We start from the raw sequence: 12,168 nt of genomic DNA, 5'->3' as shown, positions 1-12,168 counted from the left end.
TCAAGAGAACACATGGCCCTCTTAGTAGTGCATATACCACACCTCCTTAAATTAAAAGGCTACATAGAACTGTAAGAAAATGCTTTTAAACACTAGATGGAAAAGTCCAACACTGGTGCTACTTTTTTTCATCCCAGCTTGAATTTTTGTTGCTTACACACACACACACATACACACTAACACACACAAACAAATATAACTTGTCATTACACCAATGCCAGACTGGACTGTTCTTATGTAACATAATTACATAATTCTACAGAAGTTTATCTGTGTGAATGACACTAGTTTTAATAAATGGTTAAGTAGAGTTAAATAGAGAAATGTGACACTGTAATACAGCTTTTTCCAGCAGCTGTAGCAGGAAAGTTTTTAGGTCATTGATGATGTTACCAAAAATTACACTTTTAAAAAGAGTCCTCATATTTAGGGAGAAGTCCAATTATTAAAGGCAGTGCAAGGATTTGTAAACAAGCATAAAAAGTTATTTGCACAATTCAAATCAGCAGATGCAAAACCTGATTTTATTAAAATATCCTCAAATTTGTGCGTACAAAGTAGGGCAACAAAACTGGGGAAGGAGCATAAGGCCTGCAAGGGAGCTGAGGGAGAAAAGGAGGCCCAGGGAGACCTCACTGCCCAACACAACTCCCTGAAAGCAGATTTTTGTGAGGTAGGGTCTGGTCTCTTCTCCCAAGTAACAAGTGACAGGCCAAGAGAAAACAGCCTCAAGTTGCACAAGAGGAGACTCAGACTGAAGATTAGGAAAATTTCCTCACCAAACTGGCTGCCAAGCACTGGAGCAGGCTGTCCAGAGAAGGGGCTGGGTCACCACTGCTGGAGGTATTTAAAAGATGGGCAGATGTGGGCCCCGGGGACATGGTTAATGGTGAACTTTACGGAGTTATAACTGGTGATCCTTCAGGCCTTCTCCAAGTTAAATGATTCTATGTTTCTATGAAATGTATGTGAATAGCAAGATGTTTTTCTGAACTTTTTCTTAATCTTAAGACTTGTACCACTGCCTAAGACCAGAAGCAAAGCAGCAGCGCAATTATGCCCTACCTAGGAATTAAAGGCCAGGAAAAAGTGGATTGAAAAAGAAAACAGGGCAGAAGTGAAAATAATCTGTCAGAGAATCGGGCACAGAGCTGCTTTTTCCCCCTTCCCTCCTCCCCTCCATCTCAGTTCTGCCAGCTTGCTTATCGGGTTGGAAGACAACATGCAAAACCTAAGTTTTTTTGCCATTCCACAGACCCCAGTTTCCACTTTCTTGTTTTGTTCTGAAACATACAAACCTTAGCCCTGTTATCTTCTTATGGAGGACACTTGTTCTTAAGACTAACAGCTAAAAATATTCCATCTCATCTTTAAGCATATTTTAGAAGATAAAGAAGTGAGCTGCACACTACATGCAGAACACAAAACAAAGGAGGCTTTCTTCAAATACAGATAATTTCAAAGACCATTAAACAAGCAATAAAAAAGTCACAAAGAAAGAAAACCTTGCAAAGAAAGTACCATCACCAAGGAGAGGAAAGCTCCACTATCAGCCCACTAGCAACTTACTTCCATAAACACACAGAAATCAGAGAGCCCTAATAGAAAACAAAGCAGCCCAGGTTATTAGACACTAGTTTAAAAAACAAAAGGGAATTTGAAAATATGGAAACAGAAGTAACTGAAACAAATATTTAGAACTGCCAGGAGCACTGCTATTTTGGTGTAATAATACATATTTTTCTGAAAGCATGACATGAAAAGCAGCTTAGTTTTGACCAAAATTTTTGCAACAACACTAACACACATACAATGCTGCAGTGAAGTGGAACAAGTGACTACCACCACTGAGAGACACCACAGAACATGCTACTACACTGAACGAAAAAGCCCACGTGCTTCAAAACTATTTGCCAAATAGCATCATGAGGCAGTATTAGGATGCATACTTGGTAAGTGACTGTGCCCTCTGCTGTAGAAAATTCTCCCTTTGTGTTTTAACTGTATGAATACTTTTCTTGTCCAGTAGTTTGGCAGCAGCTGGAATCTTCTGAATCAGAAAATTGTCAGCAAACCAGATAATGTTAGCTGTTAATGTAATGGCTGGTACCTGGGAAGACAAAAAAAAAAAAAAAAAAAAAAAAAAAAAAAAAAAAAAAAAAGAGGAGGAAATACTACCAAGTAGCAATAAATGCAATTAACACAGTTCAGTTTATTTCTGTGTAACTGTTTTCTACAGAGTATTGCATTGATGTTAAAAGTTTCCCTAGATGTTCACCACTAAGGACACCATGGGCAAAATTATAACCACTTTCAGTGATTCTAAGCAATATCAGAGAATTTAATAATTTCTTCATGCCATTCAATATGAACACATCCCAGTCAACTCTGCACTTAGAAGTCTTCAAAATAAATGTTTCTAGTCACAGTCAAAACTCACAGCATTTATTCAGCACCAGAGTATTTGTAACTCAAAGAGATTTTTGTCTTCAGTGCCATATTAATCTCGAGAATAAAGATTTTAATAAAAATGGCAAGTTGATTAAGTTTATTTTACCTTGCTGCGATGTGAGTGCACAAATTTTAGACCATCTTTAAAAGAAAATGGCAGGGAGGAGTTATAAGTAGAAGAAAATTCTTAACTCTGATTTCAGATGTTTTTTGTGTCCTTTCTTTTCCCAAGTCTGTGCTACACTATGCAACTCAGGAAATTACCTACTTCATTACTGAAAGACAAAAGAATAAAGCACTTACCTTCTTACAGACATCCAACAATGACTTATAAAATTTCTTGTCTACAGTCCGAAAAATCTGAAAATGCAGTACAAAGAGGCCACAGATGCCCACATATTTATCTCTCTGGTCAATTTCTGAAGGTTCACCTGAAAAAATACACCCTTGTGAATTTTACTCCCAAACAATATAAACAATTTGAGAAACAGTGAAGCTGGCAGGAAAAGCATGAGCTTGCCTTACCAAGTTTGGCTTCGACATTTGAGAAAGATGTACGAAGAGTATGAGCGAATTCTTCAGCAAATGTGCTGTTCTTTGATACAGACACTCCACCATTTAAAGAATCAAACTGTTGCTCTATACAGGCCTTAATAAAAAGGGGGGAAAATATCAATATATTAAGATAACGCTATGAGTTTTGGACCTCGAAAGAGTACTGGTTTTCAAGAGAATACTGGAAGAGCACATTGATTTAAGACTAACCTAAAGGAGGCCTTAACCTTCTATGATATACATGTTCTTAGCTATGATTACATTTTTAAGTATAAAACCAGAAAATATTAAAACACTTCTACAATTGACATTCCAACCTCCATTTTATTTATTTTCCCATTTCCTTTAAGGAGCATTTTTAAAGAAGCCATTTGATGAGCTAGTTCTAAGAAACTAGATGCGTATTTGTATTATCACATTATAACATGTTACTAATTGTCCTTTAATCAATATTATTGTACAAGTCACTTGTAGGATGTGGCTCATGACCTTGCAGCATAAAACCACACATTACTGCTGGCAGTTCAAAAAAGGTCCCAAAACCCCATGACAGTCAAAAAATAGAGACATATTCCATACTTTCTGAAGAGATTAGAAAAGTCTTTATCAGAACTGCATCTAATATTTTTAATGATTTTTTTTTTGCAGGACAGGAGGGGAAACTTCCGGAATAAATTCCGGTCAAATCCTATTGATGTCTCAAACCTACAACAAAGTCTTTGTACTTATACAGCATTAAGGAAATACAACATGAAAAATGGATAGCTGATAGCAATGTCCTTTGAAAGAATAAGCCAAAGTGTGATTAATTATTTACCTACAATTTCCTTTTGAAGGCTTTTACAGAACAAGCACTTTTTCCTTAATACCATTTAAGATGTAATGGCACGACCCGAGCAACTGACCCTACTTTGAACAGGTTCAACAACATTATCATCTGCCCACTACACCAAAACATTTCAATATCTGTAATACACACTTTTCTAAAGAAATGGCTTCTTGTATGAACTTAATTAAATTTAACTGTACAGAAAATGTAACAAAATCCTTCTCATCCACCTGTGCCCCTGCATGATTCAGGGGCCTCTAATGACAGCAACCTGTCTTGTATGCAAGGAATGACAGATCACACTCAACGTATTTTAAAGATTATTGAGGAAACTAATTAATTTGCAGCTAAAATAAAGACCTATGCTAGGTAAACCTGCTTACTATTATGTGCACAAAAGCAGAATTCTGATAATACACAGTTCTAATGCCAAGCTGTCTGTGTTTCTCTAGTTCAGCAAAACAGTCAGCATTTACTGCTACTATTCAAAGCTTGGCACAGTTCAAGCACATGAGAAGAGCAAGACAGGATCTTACAACAGAGCCTTTTTTCTCCCAGGCACAGATGCAAGAGCCAAATTCACACATGACTGTAACCGTAACAAAAGTAAAATACAAACAAACAAACCAACCATTCTGAAAAGAGTGTTGCTTTCATGTAAGCTTCCTCTATCATACTGGGGAGCATTAAGTTCATTACCTGAAATATCATTCCATCAAGTAACTGGCATTCCAGTTTTAACAGCAGTTTTTCAAATGGCTTTAGTTTATCTTCTTGAATCCCAAACTTGGAAGGGTTGTGATGGACAGATTTTAGCAGCCTGTAAGGGGTAGGTGTAGAACACACACATACAAAACACTTAAAACATAGTCACAGTTTTATCATATCCTGCACTATTTTGTTAAGATGTTTTGATTTCCCCCTCCTGCCCTTAGCAGCAACCCCCAAAATAAAAAACAAACAAACGAACAACAACAACACAAAAAAACCTACACAAAAACCTAACCAACAAACAGAAAAACCAACCAACCAAAAAAACCCCAAAAAAACAAAACAAAACAAAAAAAACAACCCAAACCAAACCAACAATCAAAAAAAACCCCACAAAATAACACTAGGTCTGTATAAACAATTTGCATTTGAGTAACTTCCATTTATTTGGGTTTTCAAGGACAGAGTTAATATTCCACTAATTCAGCTACCTTTAGAATTGTTGAATCTTCAGCTTTTACTTAAGGTACCACCCCTTCTTCAAGCTGTATGCCCATTCCCATGATCAATATGAAGAGGCATAGTCTTAGCTCAGTTCTTTACACAACTAAATTTCTTACTGAATATTCTTTAAATCCCACCAACTACTACATTGTTTGCCAAGATGCTTACCCCACACTGAAAATGCAACATTCATACTCAAACACACAAAATATTTACTGGTGCCCTTAGAAGGACACTGTGGGTGCTTAGCCCTGCTCTTCACTGAAATTTCTGGAGAGACTACCAAAATCCATGTTCTCACACTGACTTTCTTGGAACACAGATGCATATGCTTTTATGTCTTAGTTTGTGGGAGTATTTTTCACATCAGAGACACACCTCTTGTACATAGTCCAGTGATCTTTCAGCGTGGCATGATTGTCAATTATTTCATCCAGAGTGATCAAGATTGTGAGCAACTCTCCTAGATGCTCATACATTGCCTGTATGTGAAGGGAAAAAAAAAAGAGAGAAAAGGACTGTAATTAATAGAAAGTTTATTGCAGTCATATGAGGCACATAAAATTTCAGTTCCTTTCAACACATTTTCAGCCAACAAGATATCAGCTAGAGAGTTAAACAGGAGAGTTTGTGGTTTAGCAGCTTAAAGATTTTATTTGTAGTGACACAAGAAATATTAAAGGGATGTCTGCACACAAACTAAATTCCTTGATCTATCTTGACACTGAAGACACAATTTTTAAAATAGTCTATATGCCGAGGCACACATTGCAATAAGGGAGCATGCAAACACTTAGCTGCTAGGAAATTTAGAATATGACTGACATGGAGACACCAGGCCTTCCCATATAAAGGTCAGAAAAAGCTGATAAATAAAATAAAACCTTTAAATTGAAAGTTGTTCTCTATAGTCACTTTCATGCTGGTTTTCTCAGGATTAATCATCAAGACCTATATATATTCACATAAGCAAAAGAGTTCCAAATCATTCCCACCTGAAAATGAACTCCAGATGTCTCTATAATTTTAGGTGCATTCCTGTAAATAAAATCAATATTTTAATGCCTTTTTCATCCTTAGAACAGATCATATTTATCAGTTCTGTATCTGTGTTCTCGGTCTTCTGGGAACATTTTTCTTTGTTAACATAGTAACTTCAGGAAACAAAAGAACATCAAAACCTGATGAAAAGTACATACTGTGTGAAATCTGTATACTCTGATCAAATTTAAAACTGTATTTTTAAAGATACAGCATGTGACTGGTTGAAACCACCAAGTGTATTCAGTGCCCAAGTGCGTCAGCAATTCCCACTTCAGTTATGCAAATAGCCTTGACACACCCAGAGAATAAAATCACTTTGTATTTACTCAAGCCATGTCCAAGCTACACATCCAGCACCACACAGGAAGTCTGCCTTGTGGTGTGGCATAAGCCAAAAATAAAAGCAACAAATAAAACTGAGAAGATGGTGCTATCCTATTGAGGGATGGGGAAGCAATTGAGAGTCCTGCAGAGGTATTCAAAGCTAACTCCAACAATCCTGTTCAGAACTAAACCTTCCTCACAGTTTTCAAAGGAGATAAACCAAACAGCCCCTACCAAGCTAAACTTCAGATGTTAAAACCATGGCTGCTCTGTGAAGAATACATGCCAAGATTTACATTTTCAAACTAGACAGTAGAAATTACTTGATTTTTAAACTATGTATCAAGAAACAGGAGGAGTGTCTCAAACAGAGCAAGGATGAAAAATCAGCAATATTTCTCAAACATAAAGACTAAAAATGACAAACACTAACATCCTTGCATCTCATTATATACAAGCACTATTTTTTCTGAAAACAAAACAAAACCATTTCCACAACCATTTATGAAGCTCAAACTTGCACACCAAAGCACTCTCTCTAGACAACAATATTCCAAAAATGACCATTTCCTCAAATAGAACATTCATGTTTTATACATTTAACTCTACATAGTAACAATACAGCATTTTAGGGAATAATTACTTGTTGCTGGTATACAGAACAGCCAGCTGATGCACTACATTCACCACCACTTCATAACATCGGGTAACAAAGCAAGACAGCTCCTGAAATACAAGAAAACAAAATGCATATAAATATATAGATCCTCCTCATAGACAAGTTGTCATTACACCAAAGAAACTGAACATAAACTACAGAATATGCAGCCAAAGTTCCAACTATATACCTAACCCAAGTCAGTGGACAGATCTACAGCAGGATGGAAAACATCCTACTAACAGCTCTGAAAAAGGATCTGGGACTAAGCTAAGAAACTACCAAACACAAGCTTCCATTACAATGCTGACCATTTATAGTATTGGTTCAATTTATGAAAGACAGCAAGAAGTGACTTGACAACAGAGCCCAAGTACCTTCAAGGACAAAATCCAGCAGAGGCTGTGCTTTTTCCCCATTAGATTCAAGAGTCACACTCTGGATGCTGGTAATAGCCAAATTCAAATTGGAAATTACCACAGAAGCTCTTACTGTAGGAGTGATAAGCCACAGAATACTGCTTTAAAACAAAGAAAATCAATGTCTTTGAAAGGTTTGCCTGACGAAGGCAGAATTTGGCCTTGGTTACGTAACACAAAATGAGTAAGAACATGTCAACTCTGACCATATAAAGAGGTATCTTAATTTCTATAATGGATTTTAACACAGCATTCCTTGAACAACAGGATAAATTAATTTGAGTTTCCCTTAACTGCAGTAACATCTGCTCATTAATTTACCTTACAAATCCCATCAGGGAAATGTCAGTGTGTGGTGAGTCTAGCCAGGCTGCACACAGATGGCTTTATAGCAGACAGTCCACACTGGCTGCACAGTCAGCCAGCCAGGAGACTGGTTAACAGCTGAATTCTGTCTTCCTCTCCATCAAAAATAGATCCTATTTGGGCTTCTGCCTTCTATTAGTCACCAGTTTTCACAAACCATTACTTCTTAAAATTGTACTGCTCTAACAAACGCAGCTGAAATAAGCCAACAGATTCCAGAAGAATGGATTAATAGACAGATGAGATCATGTTTCCTGGGGAGGCAGCACCAGCTGCCATTTTAAAATTTCCGGAAAGAAGTCCAATTCAACAGCACATGCATATTAGCAGCTACATAATACAGACAAGATTGTCATTTTTAAACTAATATTTCAGAGTATTATTTTGATAATGCTTTAAAAAACCTTTTTGACCTAGCAAATTTGAGGCTACTGCATCTAGCTAATCCAGAAAGCCCAAAAGAGCCAAGAAACCAATACATGGTCATTAGCTCTATGAAAGCAACTTTTCACACCACCCCTGCGGATATGCTTATAACACTGACCAGAACAGCATTTCCTAATCTAGGGATGTAGAATACTGAATGGATTTAGGAGAATCCAGCTGCTGGAAAAGAACAAACTTCATAAGCAAAACAGAGAATGAAGGATGAAACCTACAAAGCTGATAAGACAAAGAGGTTGGAAAATGAGAAAGAAAACCCAAACGATCCTAACAATTCACCGCACTTCAGCATGGTAAAGGAAGCTGAGAAATTACTTCCTACACGGCATTTGTCTTGTATGACAATGATTAGTGCCATGCTGCAGAATCAGAACATAAATTTTAACTCCTGTAAAACCAGAATTTGTTTAAACATTCTGGAAGCCTCCTCTATATTCTCTACTTCATCACAGCTACTCCTTACAAGCAATATTGCATTAAAAAAAAAATAAAAATGTTTTTGGGAATGGGACAGTTGCTTAAGTTATATTAAGGACAAAAAACTCCACAATAGACTGAAACCCAAGAGTACAGGAAATCCTCAGAATAAAAACAGATCCTGTTTTCATGCAAAGGAGTGCTCTTCCAAAAATGTTTGAAAGAAACACAAGCAATTTTTTTCAGGCAGATACTTTGATATTGTTTTCTTCTACCAGCTAAAAAACCCCCAAACATATAAAACAATTAACCCATTTCCAATGTTCAATGAACACCAGAACTTGCTAACCAAACTCATACAAACAGCTCACTTTAACTACAGATGAAAGCAACCTCAATTTATGTTCTCCTACTGAAATATTTTAAAGCCATTTCTAATTCCTTCTCTCATTAGATTTCCAGAGAAAAGTATAAAAAAATCCCCAAACAATGTGTGATACAACAACTGGTTTGCAGGCAAAACACAGTAACATATTAAATGGCTGCTATGCCTTTCAGCAAAATGCAAACAGGATATGGCAGACTGTTAAATCCATTTTGCAAGTAAAATTAAGATTATAATTCTTGTCAAACAATCAAAACATACTCTACCTGCAAGAAAGAAACAAATCTTCCCATCTGTATTTGGCAATCTCCCTCCACCATGCTGGAATCTGTGGCTTAAAAGAGAAACATTTGTCAACACTTTCTAAAGCCTGTGTTGTACCTGTTAAACTAACATTGAATCTTGTCCTTCAAGACATTTATTAGTCATACTAGTAGAGTGCACTATTACAAGTGTATTGATGGAGCCTCAAAACCTCCTAATTCTGCTTTCCTAAGGTAGACTTATTTTTGGAGTTTCTTTCTCATTAAAAATTACATGGTTTATCAATTAGATACAAAGCTGGGAAAAGTCTCCTTCATCTGAAAGAAAAAGAATAAACCCCATAGTTCTTTAAGGGCATATGTACTATGCAACTTCATATAAATGTTTCTACTTTTAAGAAATTTGCATGAAAACACTATGTATTTATCTTGCAAGAAACATCCAGATGTTTTTTTACAGAGAGAATATACTACACGATTAACCAGAAATAATTAATTTTCTTTTTCCTACATATCCTTCTGCACAAAAGAACAGGCTTACCACCATAGCTTCACAGCATTATCTGTATGACACAGAACACAGAAATACAATAATTACATCAGCCATGCCAAAGTGTTTCAGTCATCTGGAGCGGTTTGAACATCACCTGACAAAATACTGTCTTTTTAATGTGACAACAGATGGATGCTCTAGACTTGAGATTTTTCTTCTGGGTCACTCTAAGCAAGAAAAGCTCACTTGAAATTACAAGTTTACCTGCCTAAGAAATGCAGGTCTTCTTGCTACATAAAATATATTCTTTTACAGCTGTCAGAGATTAAAGGAGTCTCCATTTTTCTCTAACATGGAACTCTGGGACAGGATACTAAACATCGCTTTGCTTCCCATTTACACATTTTATGCAACCTTTAATCTCTTCAGTGTATGTTCCAAAAAACCCTACCCAACCACCTGAAGTTCCTAGACTAGTCCTAGCCACTGCAATGACAAGATGGGTAAAGAAGTTTCCTTTATATAGATGGAAAAAGCCACCATAGTATTTGTTTAAATTTCAATCATCCTTGAGCCAGTAACTTTGCCAGTTGTTTAAAGAAAGCAAGTTTGCTGTTATCAGAAAAAATGCTACAAGTAGTGATATGGAAATAAAGAACATCATTTCTGCATTCCTACCTCACCCTCAGAAGGCTGACCTCTAAGTTCCTGCCATTCCCAAGCATTCTCTGCACAACACCCATCAGGAACAAACTGCTGCTGTAATATAATAATCTGCTATACTCTGGCTTTTTCACACTAGAGACATGGAAAATTCTGAGGGATCTCCCAGTATCATTTTGGCAGCATATGACTTTAAAATATTTAAAACCATACCTGATAAGACATGCAAGTCTGCTAAGAAAAAAAGGAAAAAAAAAAACCCAAACACACACCCCCCAAAAAAAACCTCCCACATAACAAGGTAACAAATCCCCCACGTTTCCATGCTCCTTAAGCACAACAGTTATCTTATATAGCACTTAAAAGTGTGATAAACAGTCCTCAGCTCAAAGTTTTCGCATTCTCTGATGTTTGTCTTGTGACAAAGACCTGTGCTTATTCCCACACTAGTATCCCTTGAGGTGAAGCTTAAGGCCAGTCATTCAGGAGTCACCAGTTTAACTTCAAGGCAAAAAGCTGTCACCTGAAGCAGTGTCTCACGATTTGTGAGCTGACTGACAATGACTTGGGCCCCTCCTATCTTATGCCATGGTCTAAAGAGTAGTGTGAGTTACCTGCACTGCAAGGGGAGGCGATACCAACACACTCCAACTTATCTTGGAATACCAATTGCGTAAGTGAAGAGGGCAGGATTTGGGCCAAGTTATTTATTAATGGTTTCACTGTTTTACTACAGTTAAATCACAGATTTATTGTTTTACTACAACCGATGTCAAATGTAGTTCCAAAAGGAAATAAGATGGTTTAGGATGAGTTTACACGTGAAAAACATGTTTTCAGTGCTATACCTTGCAAAATAGCTGCTACAGCGGACAAGCTGCATGTAGGGAGCTCACACTCCCTACTTCCCGTGTAAATAAGGCTGCAACAAAATTTCCTGTTCATGCAACAATACTTACTGCAGGGCTTTACAGATAAACCTGATAAATCTTAAGATAAATCTTTAGCTAACTCAGGACAGCCACAAGACACTAACATATATCCCTATACCCTCAAAGTTCTCTATTTGGTGTGCATCACAGAGAAAGCATGTATCCATAAAATAAAATTACAGTTATTGTAGCATTTAATGTAACCTGAAGCAATAATACAAAACTCATACTTTTACAGTAAAAGGAGCTGCTTACCTCCTTCTCCATAAAACAAGAGGCCATTATAAAATTTAGTTTCCGCCTAACAACAAAAGCAGAAATTTGTTTTTTAATAAACAGGATATATGTAATCAAGCTACAAAATTATTTAGACATGTCTTGTTTCTTTATTGACAAAATTAAATGTATATATCAGCATGCCAAACTGCAAACCTTTTCATATACAATAATAAAAGTCAGCTGAATTTACCTCATATTTTAACTTCTTGATTTCACAGCAAAGAGCAGCATACACTGTTATAACTTTGTTTAGAACCTAGACACAAAGTGAGGAAAAAAATCACACCCATTACAAACAAGTTCACATTTAGAGGGCTTGGACTGAGGTTGAATAACTTTTTTTTTTCCTTTAAGCATAAAGTGCTTACCTTGTTTTCTGTCTTTATGAGCTCCAGTAGGGAGGACTGTTCATATGGCAAAAGCTAAAATTA

At 36.6% G+C, this 12,168-nt stretch overlaps 1 protein-coding gene across 7 annotated transcripts in view; it reads right to left on the bottom strand.

Moving 5' to 3' along the window:
• WASHC4 (WASH complex subunit 4) overlaps nt 1-12,168 on the bottom strand; it is a 40,511-nt gene that overhangs the window by 23,028 nt on the left and 5,315 nt on the right. For all 7 annotated transcript variants that reach the window (XR_005954295.1, XM_041426856.1, XM_041426862.1 and 4 more), the window contains exons 3-13: nt 12,106-12,159; nt 11,928-11,993; nt 11,714-11,759; nt 9,374-9,441; nt 7,062-7,144; nt 6,046-6,088; nt 5,429-5,532; nt 4,535-4,655; nt 2,977-3,100; nt 2,755-2,882; nt 1,950-2,110 (exon numbers count right to left, since the gene is read on the bottom strand). Coding sequence is in view for 6 of the 7 variants with exons in the window: in XM_041426856.1 (XP_041282790.1) it covers nt 1,950-2,110; nt 2,755-2,882; nt 2,977-3,100; nt 4,535-4,655; nt 5,429-5,532; nt 6,046-6,088; nt 7,062-7,144; nt 9,374-9,441; nt 11,714-11,759; nt 11,928-11,993; nt 12,106-12,159 (998 nt within the window). In the remaining variant the exon portion in view is untranslated. The remainder of the gene's footprint in view (nt 1-1,949; nt 2,111-2,754; nt 2,883-2,976; nt 3,101-4,534; nt 4,656-5,428; nt 5,533-6,045; nt 6,089-7,061; nt 7,145-9,373; nt 9,442-11,713; nt 11,760-11,927; nt 11,994-12,105; nt 12,160-12,168) is intronic.

This window comes from Onychostruthus taczanowskii, unplaced genomic scaffold, assembly GCF_017590055.1.
Source record: "Onychostruthus taczanowskii isolate IOZ18803 unplaced genomic scaffold, ASM1759005v1 scaffold95, whole genome shotgun sequence".
Lineage (NCBI taxonomy): Eukaryota > Metazoa > Chordata > Aves > Passeriformes > Passeridae > Onychostruthus > Onychostruthus taczanowskii.
The sequence above is the reverse complement of the archived record's forward strand: the minus strand, read 5'-3'. Positions and strand labels throughout refer to the sequence as shown.